Genomic DNA, 15,857 nt, shown 5'->3' on the forward strand with positions numbered 1-15,857 from the left:
TCACTGGCAGAACAATTACCTCTTTTATGTCATTGGAAAAATACAAAGTGCCCAGATGAGGCAAAGTTATTAACTATATTGATATTACTCCAGAGAATTCTGTGGCACTTTGTGTACCCCTTTTATATTTGAGTGTCTATTTGGTGTTAATTAATGGCTTCCAGCATGAGAAAAGCTGAAGTTGACTGCAGCCAAACTGATGGACAGCAGGGAGGTGGCACCTTGGACATTTGTCCTTTGGTCACTGGCCAAAGCTATTCAAGCAAGTTGCCCCACAAAACATATAATAGGTACTCAGGAATAAACGATGCAATCTTGTCTAGCATTGGGTTTTTCAGATGGAGGAAGACCAAAATAAGAGCTTCTTAGCACCTCAGTTACTTCAGAAAGATGAAAGAAGCTGATACCTCCAGCTGCACAGATTAGCTTCATCAATCTGTTTGCCTTCTGGAACCAGTAAATTGCTGTCACCCGTTTGTGTGCTTTCCCTGTCTAATTACATTATGGGACAACAAATTGTGACACTGGAAAAAGCACAGCAGGTCAGGCAACATCTGAAGAGCAAGAGAGTCGATGTTTCGGGCTTAACCTTCATCATTAAGCCAGAAACATCGACTCTCTTGCTCCTCAGCTGCTGCTTGACCTGCTGTGTTTCTTCCAACACCACACTTTATTAACTGTGACTCCTCCAATATCTACAGTCCTCACTATCATTATGGATTTGAATGAACCTATTGATTGACATTGATCACTATTTTGGAGTATTCAATGACTCCTAAATTCAACCTTAGCATTCAGTAAGTTCAATCATTAGTGGCTTTAGCCATGATGATCTTGAAAATGGGTGAGCAGAAACCAGATTGAAATGATTTAAGGAAACTTAATGGGATAGCTGGATATGGAGTTATGTGATAATGCCTTGAATTCAGTGATAAGTCTGGTTTGAATTTGCACTCCTGGTCTTGAGCTCAAAAATCTGGGCTGATATTCCAGTGAAGTCCCAGAGAGTTCAGCACTGTTGTACGTGCCTCTTTCAAATGATGTAGAGGTGCTGGTGTTGGACTGGGGTGGACAAAGTTAAAAATCACACAACACCAGGTTATCGTCCAACAGGTTTATTTTGAAGTACAAGCTTTCAGAGAGCTGCTCCTTTGTCAGGAAGCTAATGGGGTAGGATCATCAGACACAGATTTGTTCAAATGAGACATTAAACCAAAAGCCCTTTCCGAGTTGGAAATCAAATATTTAATGATGGCATTATTTGGAAGAGCAGGGGGAGTTATCCATTGTATTCGGCCAATGTCTGTTCCTGAGTGAACATCACAAAGGCAGATTATCTAGTCATTGACACATTGTTGAGCTGAAAATGTGTTGCTGGAAAAGCGCTTTTCCAGCAACACATTTTCAGCTCTGATCTCCAGCATCTGCAGACCTCACTTTCTCCTCAAAGATTAACACATTGTGCATAGTAAACCCTTCAAACTGCAATCTGCTATGTTTCCAATTAGCTATGCTTCCAATTTCCAATTCCAATCTACTTCAAAAGTAATTCATTAGCAGCAAATCACTCTGAGATGTTCATTGGTCATGAAAGGCAATATATAAATTATAGACTTCAAACATAAGTCAATACATGAGTGTATTTATTACAGAGGTTGATAGGTTCTTATCAATAAGGGGATCTATGATTGTATGGAGAAGGCAGGAGAATGGTGTTGAGGAATATATTGGCCATGATTGAAAGTTCTGCTGTACTTTATTATGGAAAATAAGTTTAGAAAATTTTGATGAAGCCCATTGAATTGCCCAAGCACTTTTGAAATGCAGCTTTAAAGAAATATTTGGTGGATCTCCCATTTTGTGTTGTCACGATGCAATATTACATAATTCTTATTGAGAACATTGATGTTGGTTTGGACAGCTGCATGAACCAATGGAATAAGGATCTTGGTTGGCCCAGTGGGATGGTGTCTGTATTCTTCAATGTTGAGTAGACATCTGACGTTTCAACCTTCATCTCTGTCTAAGAAGGTAGTCGTTCCTTCTCATTTCCCTCGATGAGTTTTTTTTTCACTGGCTTTGATTTTGGGCAGGTGAAGGAGAGAAGGGACCTCTTGGTAAATTCACTAAATTTAATGTCTCGAAATTGATATTTTGTATGTCTTAGCAGTTCTTCAGTCTCTCAATTCCGTCACAAACTTATGAAATTTTAAACAGATTTGAATATCTGAACTTGTCTCTGCTGCTGCCAATTTCTAATCGGCCAAGGAGTGTTGCAGTGGAAATGCATGATACTGAGCAGCGCGTCTCAGGTCGTTCACATTTCCAGTGTTACATAGTAATGTACGAGGAAGTGCCTCGCTCAGGCCACCCTGGGTGAGGTGCTTTGGGGGGTGGGTTGTGTGTGTGTGTGTGTCTGATGAACGTTGTTCCTCTCTCTCTCTCTCTCTCTGTAAGCCCCTCGTGGCTGCAGTGTGAGCCGCGTCACTCCAGCCGGTGCTCTCTTTCTCACACTCCCTGCGATCTCCCTCCTCCTTTTCTGAGGCTGCTGCAGACATGGCGACAACACTGCAGCCGCTTATGCTGGAAAGAGGTAAGGCAAGAGTCTTAATCTATCCGCACAATCCTCCCGAGTGTTTCCTCAATCTGTCGCAAAAGAAATAAAATTGTAGTTTGGAAGGCTTGCGGCTTGAAGTGTGATTGGTCTTTACTTTTCAGTATTTATGTTCCCTGTAGCGTTAATGGACCACAGTGACGGTTTGGCGAGAGATCTGCTGATGCTGGGGACGGCAGTGTGTTTTTTTGTGAATATGTTAAACGCGCGCAGAAGCTACTGATAGGTTACATTTCGCAATACATTTTCTTTAACGTCAATTTCCCGTTTGCTTACTGCAAGACTTGAAAAGAAACAGATTGAAAAAGAACATTTTCTTCGCCCTTCTCTCCCCCCTCCCACCAGAGTTGCAGAGGTTGCGGCTGATGGAGGACGGAGTGGTCTTTAAGAAACGCCGAGTCTTGGTGATAATTACAGTCGGTTTGTTTAATAACTGGACCGACAGTAAAATTAGAACTGGGAGGTATCGGCGTTTTCCGTCAGTACACCCTGGACTGTTCTACTGCGAAAGAATGTCCCTGCCAAGTTCAATTGTTAAAATCAGGATTCTAATATTTAAGCTGCGATTAAATATTTCGCGCTATGTGCTCATTACATGTAATACTTTCTAGTGCGTCTAAGGAGGAGTGTGAAATTGCAAAGGTTAGCTGTGTGTTTCAACTAGACAGATTGGGGCATATTTGAAATAGCAATTCAGGAATGAGGGCGAATAACCGCTGACCTTTAATTAGAAATGAATTTAAAGGGTTCATCCGATTTGCACGCTCTTTGAAGTTGCTATTTTAGATTAGTCTCAAACTAGGAGCCCTGGCGCTCATACTAGTTACAACCAGCAGTATTGACTTGTTTATGTAACACTTCACGTTAATACAATTTTGCACTCCCAACAGGAACATTGTGAAATAAAAGTTTCAAGCCACAGTTTTTTTTTCAGAAATATTATTAGATTAGATGACCAAAAGTTTCCTCAAGTAGGTTTTAAGGAAGAACATGAGGTAGATGGACAGGATATTCGAGGGTTGGTGACCTAGGCAACCAGAGGCAGACCCCAACGATGGAGCAATTAAATTTGGCAAGGCTTGAAGAGGCCAAAATTAGCTGAGTGGGGATATATTGGAGCATTGTTGGACTGAGGAAATCAAAGGGACAGGGAAGGTCATGACATGGACTAGTTTAAAAACAAAAAAAAATTCAAGATGTCATTTAACCAATTGCCAGGGTAGATCACCAAACATGAGTTTTGGATAAATGATACATGGTGCAACTGAGAACATGGGCAGCAGATATTTTGAAAGAATCAAGTTAAGAGGGTAGAACATAGGAAACCAGCCAATGAGACTTTGGAATAGTCAAGACTAGATGTGATAAAGGCACAAGGGCGAATCAAGGTCAGAATCACATGATTTTATTGAGGTGGCAATAGGCAGCTTAATGGTCTGTGGTCAGAAACCTCTATGTGCCAAGCATGACATTAAAGTTGTGAGCTCAGTTGGTTGGTGAAGGAGCAGAAATTTCAGTGGGGACATAATTGATGGTTTAGTTTTGTCAATACTTAATGGAGGAAGTTTTCCTCATCTGATTCTGGATGTCATTCAAGTAGTCCATTAGTGATGAGACAATGTAATGATTGAGCAAGTTGATACATTCTGTGACAGATGACTACTCTGTATGTGGAAACTGGCAGTGCTTTTGTATAATGTTGTCAAAGGACAACATATAGATAAGAGCTACGAGCCAAGGAAACCCAACATGCAGAAGCTCAAAGAGAAGCCATTGTAAGTGATGCTCTGACTATAACTGGATAGATAAGAATGAAAGCAATTGACTGCGGACCCAGCCATCCGGCTGTCTTTGGAGAGGTGTTGGAAAAGGTTTGTGGGCAACTATGTCTGAGTTTGCAGAGAGATGGAGAAGGATGAGGGTTAGTTTACTTTTGTCACAGTCCTGCATGATGCAATTTGTGACTTTGATAAGAGTAATATCTAGAAGTATTGATTTGAGGAATTTAAACACGAAGTTCTGGAAGATGTGTGTGTATTTGGGCGATGAACTTGAGGAAAGAGAAACATTTGACAATATCAGCTAACATGGTAGGCAGGAATTTGTGCTTGGCCAAGATTTAGTGGAAGTAGGGTTGAGGGAAGACTAGCTTGGAGAGAGTATTTGGAGAAAGAGCAAATAGATGAAAAACTAGAAACATTCAAATTTGGGAGGGGGACTTTCAAGGGAGTTTCATCTGGGGAGGGATGGCAGTGACATATTCACTTAATGTCAGCGACAAAGAAGTCCACAAGCTTCACAATGCACATCGGTAAGAATGAGTGTTTGCAAAAGAACAAAGAGGTTGTGGTTTATCTTTCTACTGTGCAGTAGATTATAGTGGTTTATGTGGCCCAGCCAGATCTGGCAGTGAATGACTATGATGAGAGAGAAACAATTAGTAGATCGGGTCTGGAATATACTGCCTGGAATTATGATGGAGACAGGTTCAGTTGAGGCATAATGGAGCAATGGGAAAGTGTATAGGAAAGCACAATGTGCAAAGGCAGAAGAATGTCTAAGGCTATGTCCCTTAGTTGAGCTAGTGCAGATATGATATGATTGCATGGTGGTCTTTAGTATTGTAACATTTGAATCTGATTTTTGCCACCACAGCGGGTAGCTAAATCAAAATCCTTCTTCATGGGTTAAAAAAAGCTCCTGAATATTGTTAGCTTCACTTGGGAGAGGTGACATGCTGTCAGTTATTGTGAGATGCGAAATGCAAGCAGCCATTGAAACGATTGAATGATGAATCAGACTGGTTAGATCAGCCACTTCAGTTCTGAGATTTTGGTCCAGTGATGTTATATAATTTTAGACTGTCTGGCCTTAACTCCTAGCACCCCGTCACCATTTTGGCCTCATGCTTATTCCCATGACCCCTTATAGCCCCCATGTCACTTTATACCAGTTCAGGCTATTCATCTACCCAGTCTTCATGACAATGTATGCCTTCCCTTCAGCTTGTATCCCCATCCTTTCTCCCCCCAAGACTCTTTAAATGTCATATGGCAACTCACCCAGAAACTATCGTATTCAAACCTCCGTATAGCAATGAGATAAAATAAAATTCGAAAAGTCGCATACAAAATTCATGACTGACTATTTTTTTAAAAAGTCCACTTCATGAAAGCCCATTCAAATCATTTTATACAGTTGAAGTGCTTCATCTCTTGTATAACAAACTTCTATTCATAACCCATGTCAAACACAATTAATCCTTTAATCTGCTCATTAGTTAGTCAATAAAACTGTGAACTCAAACTCTCTCATAAGATCTCTTAGATTTTGGAAGATAGCCATATAAGCCATATAACCTTATGGGAATGTTAATAAGTTACTATTGAAACTGCAAGAAGAGGTGTTACATCAACGAGCACCTGAAGCAACATAATTCAGATTTATTTTTAATCGTTACTGGTACATTCAGCCTATTTTTAAAATCTGTTATCTTTAAATATTTGGGAATTTAAACAATTTCAAGTCATGATAGTTAAATAGACATTGTCCACACTTCAAGAGTGTTTTGATCTACTCTGTGGATTATGATCTTTGCAGCAGGGAAAATGAGATCACTTTGAGTTCTGCATGGAGTCCAAATCATGATACTAATTTCAGGTTTCTCTCCTGTGAATTTTGGCCCAAACCCTCTCCCTGGCAAAAATTGGATCTCTTAGATATTGGGGTGGGATTTCTGTGGTTGGACCTTGCCCATCAGTTTCATGGCCTGCGGAGTTTGTCTCCTCTGCACTTCAGTTCTGATGAGAGTCATGTAGACTCGAAACATTAGCCTGCTTTCTCTCCGTCGATGCTGCTTGACTCACTGTGGTCTTGAGCATTTGTTGTTTTCAGTACAGATTCCAGCATCTGCAGTAATTTGCTCCTCCATGAAAGTCTGGGACTTTGCCTCTTTTTCTAAGCCTTTCTCATTTTCTCAACTTCTCCTGCCAGCTTTAAAGATTTGTTTATGTACATAACCTTTCTTTATTCCCTTCAGAATTGTCCCATTTATTTAAAATTCATCAATAGTGTTAGCACCAAAAAATTAATGAATATTTATGAAAATTAAATCATTTGGAGACCCCTCAATTTACAGTACAGTATAAAAGCATGTGTGCCATTTCCGATTGAAAATATTGAAGGTGACTTCATAAAGAAAGAGTAGTTTAATGTTCCAGCTCAGCCTATGAGCAGTACAATGCATGGCAAGTCCTACACTGTACAATTTCCTTTGGTCATGTATTTGGTCATTTCCTTTAGTACACATACTACTTGGATCAGTTTAAAAGCATGATCCGGAGCTAATCAGAATATGGAATTTTGCATATGTATAATTGTATGTTTCACAATAAAAGTCCAGTTGTGCAGATTAATTTTACATAAAGCAAGTGAATTTTTTTAACCAGTTAGTTTAAATTAAATTGTATCATGAACAATAAATATTTAAGCAAATGGTGTCAGATTTCTGAGTGGTGTTATTGCTGTACAGAATAGTACATACACAAGCTGAGGACTATCATTCCATGAATCTTGCTGTTGTTCAGAATCTTACTCATTTAATCCCCTTAAGAACAGCCTCTGATAACCATTCTTGACCTCATTTGAGCAGACAGGCAGGTTATCTCTCCCATCTATACTAATTAATCTCAAGTGGCACCACTCCAGCAACCATGCCTCCTCTTAAGCTTAGTAATAAAAGATCCAAATATGAGTCTGTTGTTTTCCTACCATTAGCTATGAAGTTGTGCCCTTTTTTTGTGAAGTTGCTAAATATTGTTTGTGATGTCAAAAATCTAGTTATACGAGTTGACAGAATTTGTAAAATTTGTCCCCAGGTTTTGGAACATAGTTCAGATCAAATAGTTTAATAACATTGTCAAATCCCTTTGAAGACATATAAAATGCTAGAAAAAATACCTCACATACCTCGTATGGATAGACAGCTGTCTGGGGATTCAAGATATTTGTCTGTTGCTACGTCAATGATCATGATACTACCCCCTTCTTTCACATTTGGTTTTTTTAAAATATGACAAATTAGTTTTGTATCATTTGAAATATATTAAAATTTTGGTTGAGAACAATTAAGTATATAGTTACTGTAAATCTGTACTTGGATTATTTAAGAAAGGTCAGTAGTAATTTATAAACACAGTAAATTATCTGATCTTCTGTTTATGAAGACAGGTAAACTGCTTATGTGGTTAGATCAAATATCCAGTAAGTACAATCGTGAGGGTTTAGAGGGATCACTATGTTTATCGGGCAGATGGGGTGTGAAACTTGTTTATGGGAGACTTCAGTGGCACCAAGTACGAAAGTCCTAAATTAGAACATCACATTTCTGAGCTGGTCTCACTGATGACCTACACAAAATTAGAATGTTTTCATTTAATCAAATTCTTTTAAAATTCAGCCTTATATTTCATTTACGATGTGAATAGTTATTTTTATATTGTTATAAAGATGCTTTATAATTAATATTGCTTGGAGCAATTAAGTTTTTCAAGATTGAGAAAAGGAATTTATTTCAACTATCATTAGACAGTGAAGGAGAGATCCACTTTTTCTTAGCGATCATTTTAGATGAAGAGTCATCCATTCGAAACAGTAACTGTTTTCTCCCCACAAATACCTCAATGATGAAGGGCTCTTGCCCGAAATGGCGATTCCCCTGCTCCTCAGGTTGCTGTCTGAGCCACTGTGCTTTTCCAGCACCACTCTCTGGACTCTGATCTCCAGTGTCTGCAGTCCCTTTCTCCCCACTGATGCTATCAGACCTGCTGAATTTCTCCAGCAATTCGCTCCTTTTTATTTCAGACTCCAGAACATCCTTTACTTTGTCCTTCACACATCAATAATAATCAATTGGTCAGTGTTTTTTCTTCAGGAAGCCAATCTCTGCAGATAATGTTTGTCTTTTTCTCCCTTTTTTTCCCTGGAGTGGAATTGTTTAGCGGGGACGTGGGGATGTTTAGAGGGATAGCATTTATACTTCTGTATGACAATGTGTTAACCAATTAGTGCATCTTCATTGAATAGGTTTTATTTTGACAAGCCAATTATTAAGAAACCTGGTTGTTCGATCTTGTTGATTAAAGCCTGATATAGTTAAGATATTTAATTGGTCATCTTAGTAACTGGGGAAAAAAACATTTTGATGTTGTGACCTGAGTAATGGGACTGGAACAACAGAGCAATTTCCAGGCTCTGTTGTAACAATTTCAGTTAAATGACATGCACTTGTTATTCTATAGTAGATAATTCCTATTCATTGTGCTCAATGTTTCATATTTTTCAGGGATGTATTCTCTTGTTTATTGTTCATCCATGTAGCAGCTGCATTTTCTTAATGTACCAGTAACATAAATATAGCCACCTAATCCTTTTTCCAGTTATTTTATTCAAACTTGATTTCATGCATGTTTATGACGCACCTCTGGGGCAGGTGCTACTTGAACCTGGACTTTCTAACTATACCTTTATGTTCATGCTTCATATCTGTCATTCCAGGCTTATTTTCCTTTTCAGCAAGATCTTGTCAACAATGTCCAAAAGACAAGAAAGTAGATTGTTTTATGTTTAGTTAAGCCTGTAGATTACTGAAGCTTTTGCCAAAAATCACTTTTATAGGTTAGCAATGCTGAGTATGAATGCCATGGGAACAACAAATTCTTAAAGGCACTGAATACTTAGTCAAGTGTGCTAAGCTGCATAGAATTAAATATGGCAGATAATTTGAAGCTTTATATGTATTAGAGAAGCATTTTTTAAAATTTGTGTCAAAATATTGAATTATAATTTTTCAAACTTGTTAACAAAGTAAAACTTAAAAGTGGGTGGATTTGAGAATCATTATGTTCCAATGAACTATATGAAGAATCAATCTGAAGCAATGTTGTCAATTTAGGTTGTCTAAGGTAAAGTTTTTAAAGTGAGTTTTTTTTTGGGGGGGGGATGGTGAGGTGATGGTGGAGATTAGCCAGACAACTGGACAATTGAGAAAAATTTAATGGCAAGAAACAAGAATAGACTCATAAAGTACAGAAGTGTCCCTTTGACCTATCTAGTTTGTATGGTCAAAAATATACTATTACCTATGTCAGTCAGACATTCCTATACTAGGCCCATTGCCTTGAATTTTATGACAGTTCAAGTGCTCAACCAAACACATTCAAGGAGTGTGGTGTGGTCTGTAATGCACTGCCTGTTTCCCGCCTCAGGCTGTGCATTACAGACCACACCACACTCCTTGAAGGAGTTGACAGTAATGGTTTGTGATCATGCACTTTAGGTCAACCATATGCATGGTTCTTCGGCATTTTTGGTCGAAGAGTTTTTGATTTTAATTGTATTTCCCATTCTTTCTTTGTGTCCATTTTAGTTAGCCTGTGTTTTCCATGCAGTCAAAAAAATGCAGATGCTGGAATCCAAAGTAGACAAACAGGACGCTGGAAAAACATAGCGAGCCAGGTAGCATCAGGAGGTGAAGAAGTCAATGCTGTGGGTATAATCCTTCTCCCTGAAGAAATGGTATACCTGAAACGTTGACTTCACCTCCTGATGCTGCCTAGCTTGCTGTGTTCCAGCCTCCTGTTTGTCTACTGTGTTTTTCCACAAGACAGTAGTTCAGAACTACTTTCTGTATACCTCTTGCTGGTATAATTACCAAATGAAGAAACTCATGGATTTGATGAACTATTGCACAAACAATTAGACTTCTGATAGTTGTATAGTTTTGCCTCTATTCTGTGCCACAACTATGTAATTACATACATTAGAATAAGTAATTTCTCCACCTTTTGGTTGCAGCAAAATTAGCTGGTGCCCATTGGAATGACAATTTCATTATTGTAGATGCCTGACCACCTCTGACCAATGGAGAAGTACATCAAAACAGTTACTTAATTCTGAGTGTTTCTGCTAGATAACACAATAGGTTTTGTTAATATTATATTGAAATGAATTTATTAAATAGATTCATTTTGAGCATTTCTGTCATTGTACTTATCATGGTTTGGAAATAAAATGGTGTTGCAGTTGGAATCATGATGTTTATTATCATCGTTTCTAAAAAAAATTACAATGATCACCCTACTTGGAACTTTTGTGACGGTAATCTGGATTTTTTGGCAAGTTTGTGGGCACACTGTTGTAAACATTTAGGTGTTTTTGAAACCTAACTTGTTTATTGACTGGAGGTTATTTGATTATTTCAGTAATCAGATGACACTTTGACACCCCTTGTATTCAAGCAGTCAGCATCAAAAGGGGAAATGTGAAATGTGGTATTAACAATCAGTGCACATTATAGTAAAGACATTGTTTGTTAGTAATTAAAATTCTTTTATCACTGACTCTCACAAGTGTTATAGCCTAGAAGGAGACCATTCAGGCCTGTAAATGAGCTTTACTATTGACTGCCAATCTCCTGCTTTCTCCCCAAACCCTTGCACGTTATTTATATCCAAGTAACCATTTAATGTAGTTTAGAATACCTCAGTTGAGTCTGCTCCATTATACTTCCAGGCAGTGCAGTGCATTCCATACACTAACAAGTTGCTGAGTGAAAAAGCTTTCAGCACTTCACTATGGCTTCTTATGTAGATTTACTTTAAATCCAAGCCCTTTTGTACCCTTTATGAGTAGGAGCAGTTTTTCCCTATCTACTCTATGATTTTGAAAACCTCCATCAGATCTCCTCTTATTCTTCTCTCCAAGGAGATCATCTTCAATCCAGCCAGATAACTGAAATTTGAATCCCTGAAACCATTCTTGTAAACCACTTTTGCATTCTCTCTAATGCTTTCCCAACGTTTCTGTAACATGATGCCTAGAATTGTACACAATATCCTATCTGAGGTCTAGCAAGCGTTTGATAATGTAACAAGTTCAATATCAGCTCCTTACATTTGTAATTCATGTCTGTATTAATAAAGTTGAGGATATTGCATGTTTTACTTACTCTCTACCTGTCTAACCACTTTCAATGATCTATACATGTATGTACCAACATCCCTCTGCTTCTGTATTCCACTTAGACTTGTACTCCCTATTTCATATTGAATTTCAATGTTTTTCCTGCCAAAGCATTTGATTGAACAAGGTGCCACATCAAAGATTATTGCAGAAAGTAAAATCTCATGGTGTAGGGGGTAACATATCATCATTGGTTAGAAATTTGGCTTGCTCACAGGAAGCAGGCAGTAGGAATAAGTGGGTCTTTTTCAGGATGGCAGTGTGTCATGAATGGTACCCCACAGGCATTTTTGCTGGGGTTTTAACTCTTTCCAATTTATATAAATGATTTTGATAAGTGATTGAAGGTACGAAATTTTCTGATTATGCATAGGTAAGAAAGTGAGTTGTGAAAGCTTAACGAGCCTACAAAAGAATCTAGAGAGGTTTAGTGAGTGGCAAAGATCTGGTAAATGGGTTATAACGATGGAAACCATACAATTGTCTGTTTCGACAGAAAGAAAACTCTAAGTACCAGGAGGGTGCAAAGAGATGTGGGTGCCCGATTGTGTTTGATTTACAGAAGGTTAATATGCAGGTACACCAGTTAATCAGGAAAGCATGGGCGGCACGGTGGCACAGTGGTTAGCACTGCTGCCTCACAGCGCCTGAGACCCGGGTTCAATTCCCGCCTCAGGCGACTGACTGTGTGGAGTTTGCACGTTCTCCCCGTGTCTGCGTGGGTTTCCTCCGGGTGCTCCAGTTTCCTCCCACAGTCACAAAAGATGTGCAGGGTCAGGTGAATTGGCCATGCTAAATTGCCCGTAGTGTTAGGTAAGGGGTAAATGTAGGGGTATGGGTGGGTTTCGCTTCGGCGGGTCGGTGTGGACTTGTTGGGCCGAAGGGCCTGTTTCTACACTGTAATGTAATCTATTCTAAAAAAAAAATCTAATCTAATAAAATATGGCTTATTGGAATCGAATGCAAGATTAGAAGTTATCCTTTAGCCATTCAGGGCATTGGTGAGATGCACCTGGAGAAGTGCATACAGTACAGGTCACCATTCTGACAGAAGGATGTTAATGCATTGGAAGTGTTTAGAGAAAGGTTACTAAACTAATACCTGGGAATGAACGTATTGCCTTATAAAGAAAGGCTAGACCTTCTGGAGTTTAGAAGAGTCAGAGATTATTTCATTGCAACATACAAGATTGTGAGGTGACTAGACCGACTGAATGTTGAAACAAAATGTTTCAAAAGGATGGTCTAGAATTAGGGGCTATAGCTAAATGAGAGGAAATGGAGGTGAAACATTTTTTTCCTCTGAGTCTTTGAAACACCCTTCCTCAAAAGGTAGTGGATTCAGAATCTTTAAGTATTTCTAAGGCTGATGTAGATAGGTTATTGATTAGTAAGGAGATGAAAGATTATTGAGAATATGCAGGAATGTGTAGAGTTGAGGTTGAAATCAGATCAGCCATGGCTTTATTGAATGGTAAAGCAGCCTCAATGGACTGGGTGATCTACTCTTGGTTCTTGTTCGTGTGTTCATATTGCATTCTTACAACCACACCATTCAAAAATTCTTAATGCAACTTTTTCTGTTGTGTTTAGTGGATAGTTATCACTTAACTGCAGCATCTTTACATTTTTTCATGTATTTCTGTGCCTGTCTGTTATCTGGATAACAGTGCAGCAAAGCTTGTGGAGCAATATGGGAACTGAAACAACTATTGTATTTCTATCTGTTAATTTTGACTGATAGGTGACATTGCTAATTTTAAATGTAATGTTTGCAACAAATGAAGTGTCAAAAATCTAATTTTTCGACATGCTAAAGGTGGTTGTTGCCTTCATTCTGTCTTCAGTCTGTAACTTCTACATTAACCATGATTGTAAATGGACTTCTGTGTATGTTCTGTGCACCAACACTTCAAGTGCCAAATCATTGACTACTGTTCTTTATGAAACTTTATCTTTACGTGTCGTAGTCTGCATTTGGGATTGTTTTTTGAAGAGTCACTTTTGTTTGAGACTGCTGATCAGCTTTTGTAATTTTTAGAACAATATTTTAACAAAAACTTTTTTTTGCAATAAGGTTAATTTCACTGAGAGGTTATTAGAAGTATGAAATGGACTGTAGAATTATTTAATATAGTCATTTTCTTTTCTATGATACTGAAGAATTTGAGGAAATAGAGCAAAGTTCAATTTTCTTTTAAAATGCACCTCAATTGATATTTAAGTTTAGCTGCTTCCTTTGATCCAAGGCTAAACATTGATACCTTTTAGAGACCAAATCAGTACATTTCCTTTTTTGCTTTCTTGAACAGTTATGGAGGAGAAAGTGAGGTCTGCAGATGCTGGAGATCAGAGCTGAAAATGTGTTACTGCAAAAGCACAGCAGGTCAGGCAGCATCCAGGGAACAGGAGAATCGACGTTTCGGGCATAAGCCCTTCTTCAGGATTCCTGAAGAAGGGCTTATGCCCGAAACGGCGATTCTCCTGTTCGCTGGATGCTGCCTGACCTGCTGTGCTTTTCCAGCAACACATGAACAGTCATGGAGCCAGAGTACCTCTGCATGTGGAAATAATTTTGTATTTCATTACCTCAGTTCATGACTACTTCAAATTGGGGATATTTAGCTGTGATCTATATGAACTTAATGTTGTTGCATTTTGTCTGACTTCTGAGTTGGTGTAATAATTGCACAATGCGCTGTTGATTTGCTACATGGCTTACTGCATAATGGAAACCAGTTGAGGCAACTTCTACTCAACTCAGTAAAGGTAATCCGAAAAGCATTGTGAATGGTTTTTAGATTACACCAGCTAACACTGTGGTGGTACTGCAAAATTCATAACAAATTGAATGCAGAAACTACAACCTTAGTTTTCTTTGAAAGAACAAGCAAAATAATTGAATAAATTATCTAGAGTAATGAAGGTTACTTGTATATTGCCTAGTAATTAACAATCAGTAAAAAGGTTCAGTCTTACCTGATAAATTGCACTGTATTCACCCAATACAATGACATCCCAAGAAAACTTTATAATGTGTATCAAGACTTCCAGAAAACCTATGACAAAGTTGCTTGTGGAAGGCTGCAAATTGTCAAGAATTTAGAAATGGATATCCTGGCTGAAGTAAAGGAAACTGCTATGATGTTACAGCTTGGTATAACACCAATAGGTGTTGCATTTGAATCTCCACGTGTGGGTGTAGTGGCAACAAGTGCCTTTTGGAGCTGTCCCATAGAATTAAAAAAATCTTGCATGAAATATCGCTGAGAAAAGTAATAGCAGGAAAATATGCAAATATTCAAAATAATACAGGTAGCGAAAAATTTCATTTAGGTGTGACTTGTGTGCAATCTTGACAAATACATGGTTTTATTATTCATGCAGTTATTCATATATCTAAAAATAGCAATGAATCCAATCTCGAAACAAGGCAAACTGTACAGGATCCTTTGTTATATTCAAAGCAGATTTTTTTAGCAAAACTGAACTATTATTTAACCAGTTGAAATTAATAGTTTACTTACACTTTAAATTCCAATGAGAGATATCTTAACTAGTAAATATTACATGGGAGTCTTTGCATGAAACAAGTAATTAACTTACATTTGTATTTACAAACCTTTGGAATTGAGAATGGCAGATAAAACTTGTGTATTATAAGAGAAGAGAAACTCTGATGTGATGAATAATGTATATTTTAATGCAAGGCTGCCTGAAATTTGATATCGAAATTATAATTTAATATGAATACTACTTTTTTTCCTTTGTTCAGTGGCCACTACATTTGTCAGCTTTTTTTGTATAAATATCTTACTAATTTATAGGAAGAATTAAAGTTATTTCAGAATACTTTGAATAACAGGGTGACTTTGATAGTTTGGTATGGTATTAGCACAATAGAGAGAAGGCCCAAATTCAGGAAACCAAGATGTGGAAGAATTTGTGCAGAGACCTTTTTAAAAATGGTAATGACAAGAAGTTACTTGTGGCAGTGGTACACATTCCATCCCTAATACTGTACTGTAGCAGGATGGAGTATGAAGGAAGTAATGGTGCAAGCTTGTCAGGAAGCGGAACAATAATCATGCCGAATTTTAATCAGTGCACTGATGAGACAGATAAGCAATGTAGCCTAGATGAGGAGTTCATAGAATGTTTTCAGAATGTTTTCTTTTTAGAACAGCATGTTTTGGAACTCAGCAAGAAACAAGCATTACTA

General features: G+C 38.0%; 1 protein-coding gene across 3 annotated transcripts in view; it reads left to right on the forward strand.

Annotated features, from left to right (window-relative positions):
- Nucleotides 1-2,399: 2,399 nt before the first annotated feature.
- lin7a (lin-7 homolog A (C. elegans)) overlaps nt 2,400-15,857 on the forward strand; it is a 75,035-nt gene continuing 61,577 nt past the window's right edge. For 2 of the 3 annotated variants that reach the window (XM_087997155.1, XM_043709671.2), the window contains exon 1: nt 2,400-2,593. In XM_087997155.1, the coding sequence (XP_087853281.1) occupies nt 2,557-2,593 (37 nt within the window). In that variant the 5' untranslated portion in view covers nt 2,400-2,556. The remainder of the gene's footprint in view (nt 2,594-15,857) is intronic. The other variant, XM_043709672.2, reaches the window with a different exon arrangement.

This window comes from Chiloscyllium plagiosum, unplaced genomic scaffold (genome assembly GCF_037043375.1).
Source record: "Chiloscyllium plagiosum isolate Xiang-an unplaced genomic scaffold, Cpla_swu_hap1 HiC_scaffold_19, whole genome shotgun sequence".
Lineage (NCBI taxonomy): Eukaryota > Metazoa > Chordata > Chondrichthyes > Orectolobiformes > Hemiscylliidae > Chiloscyllium > Chiloscyllium plagiosum.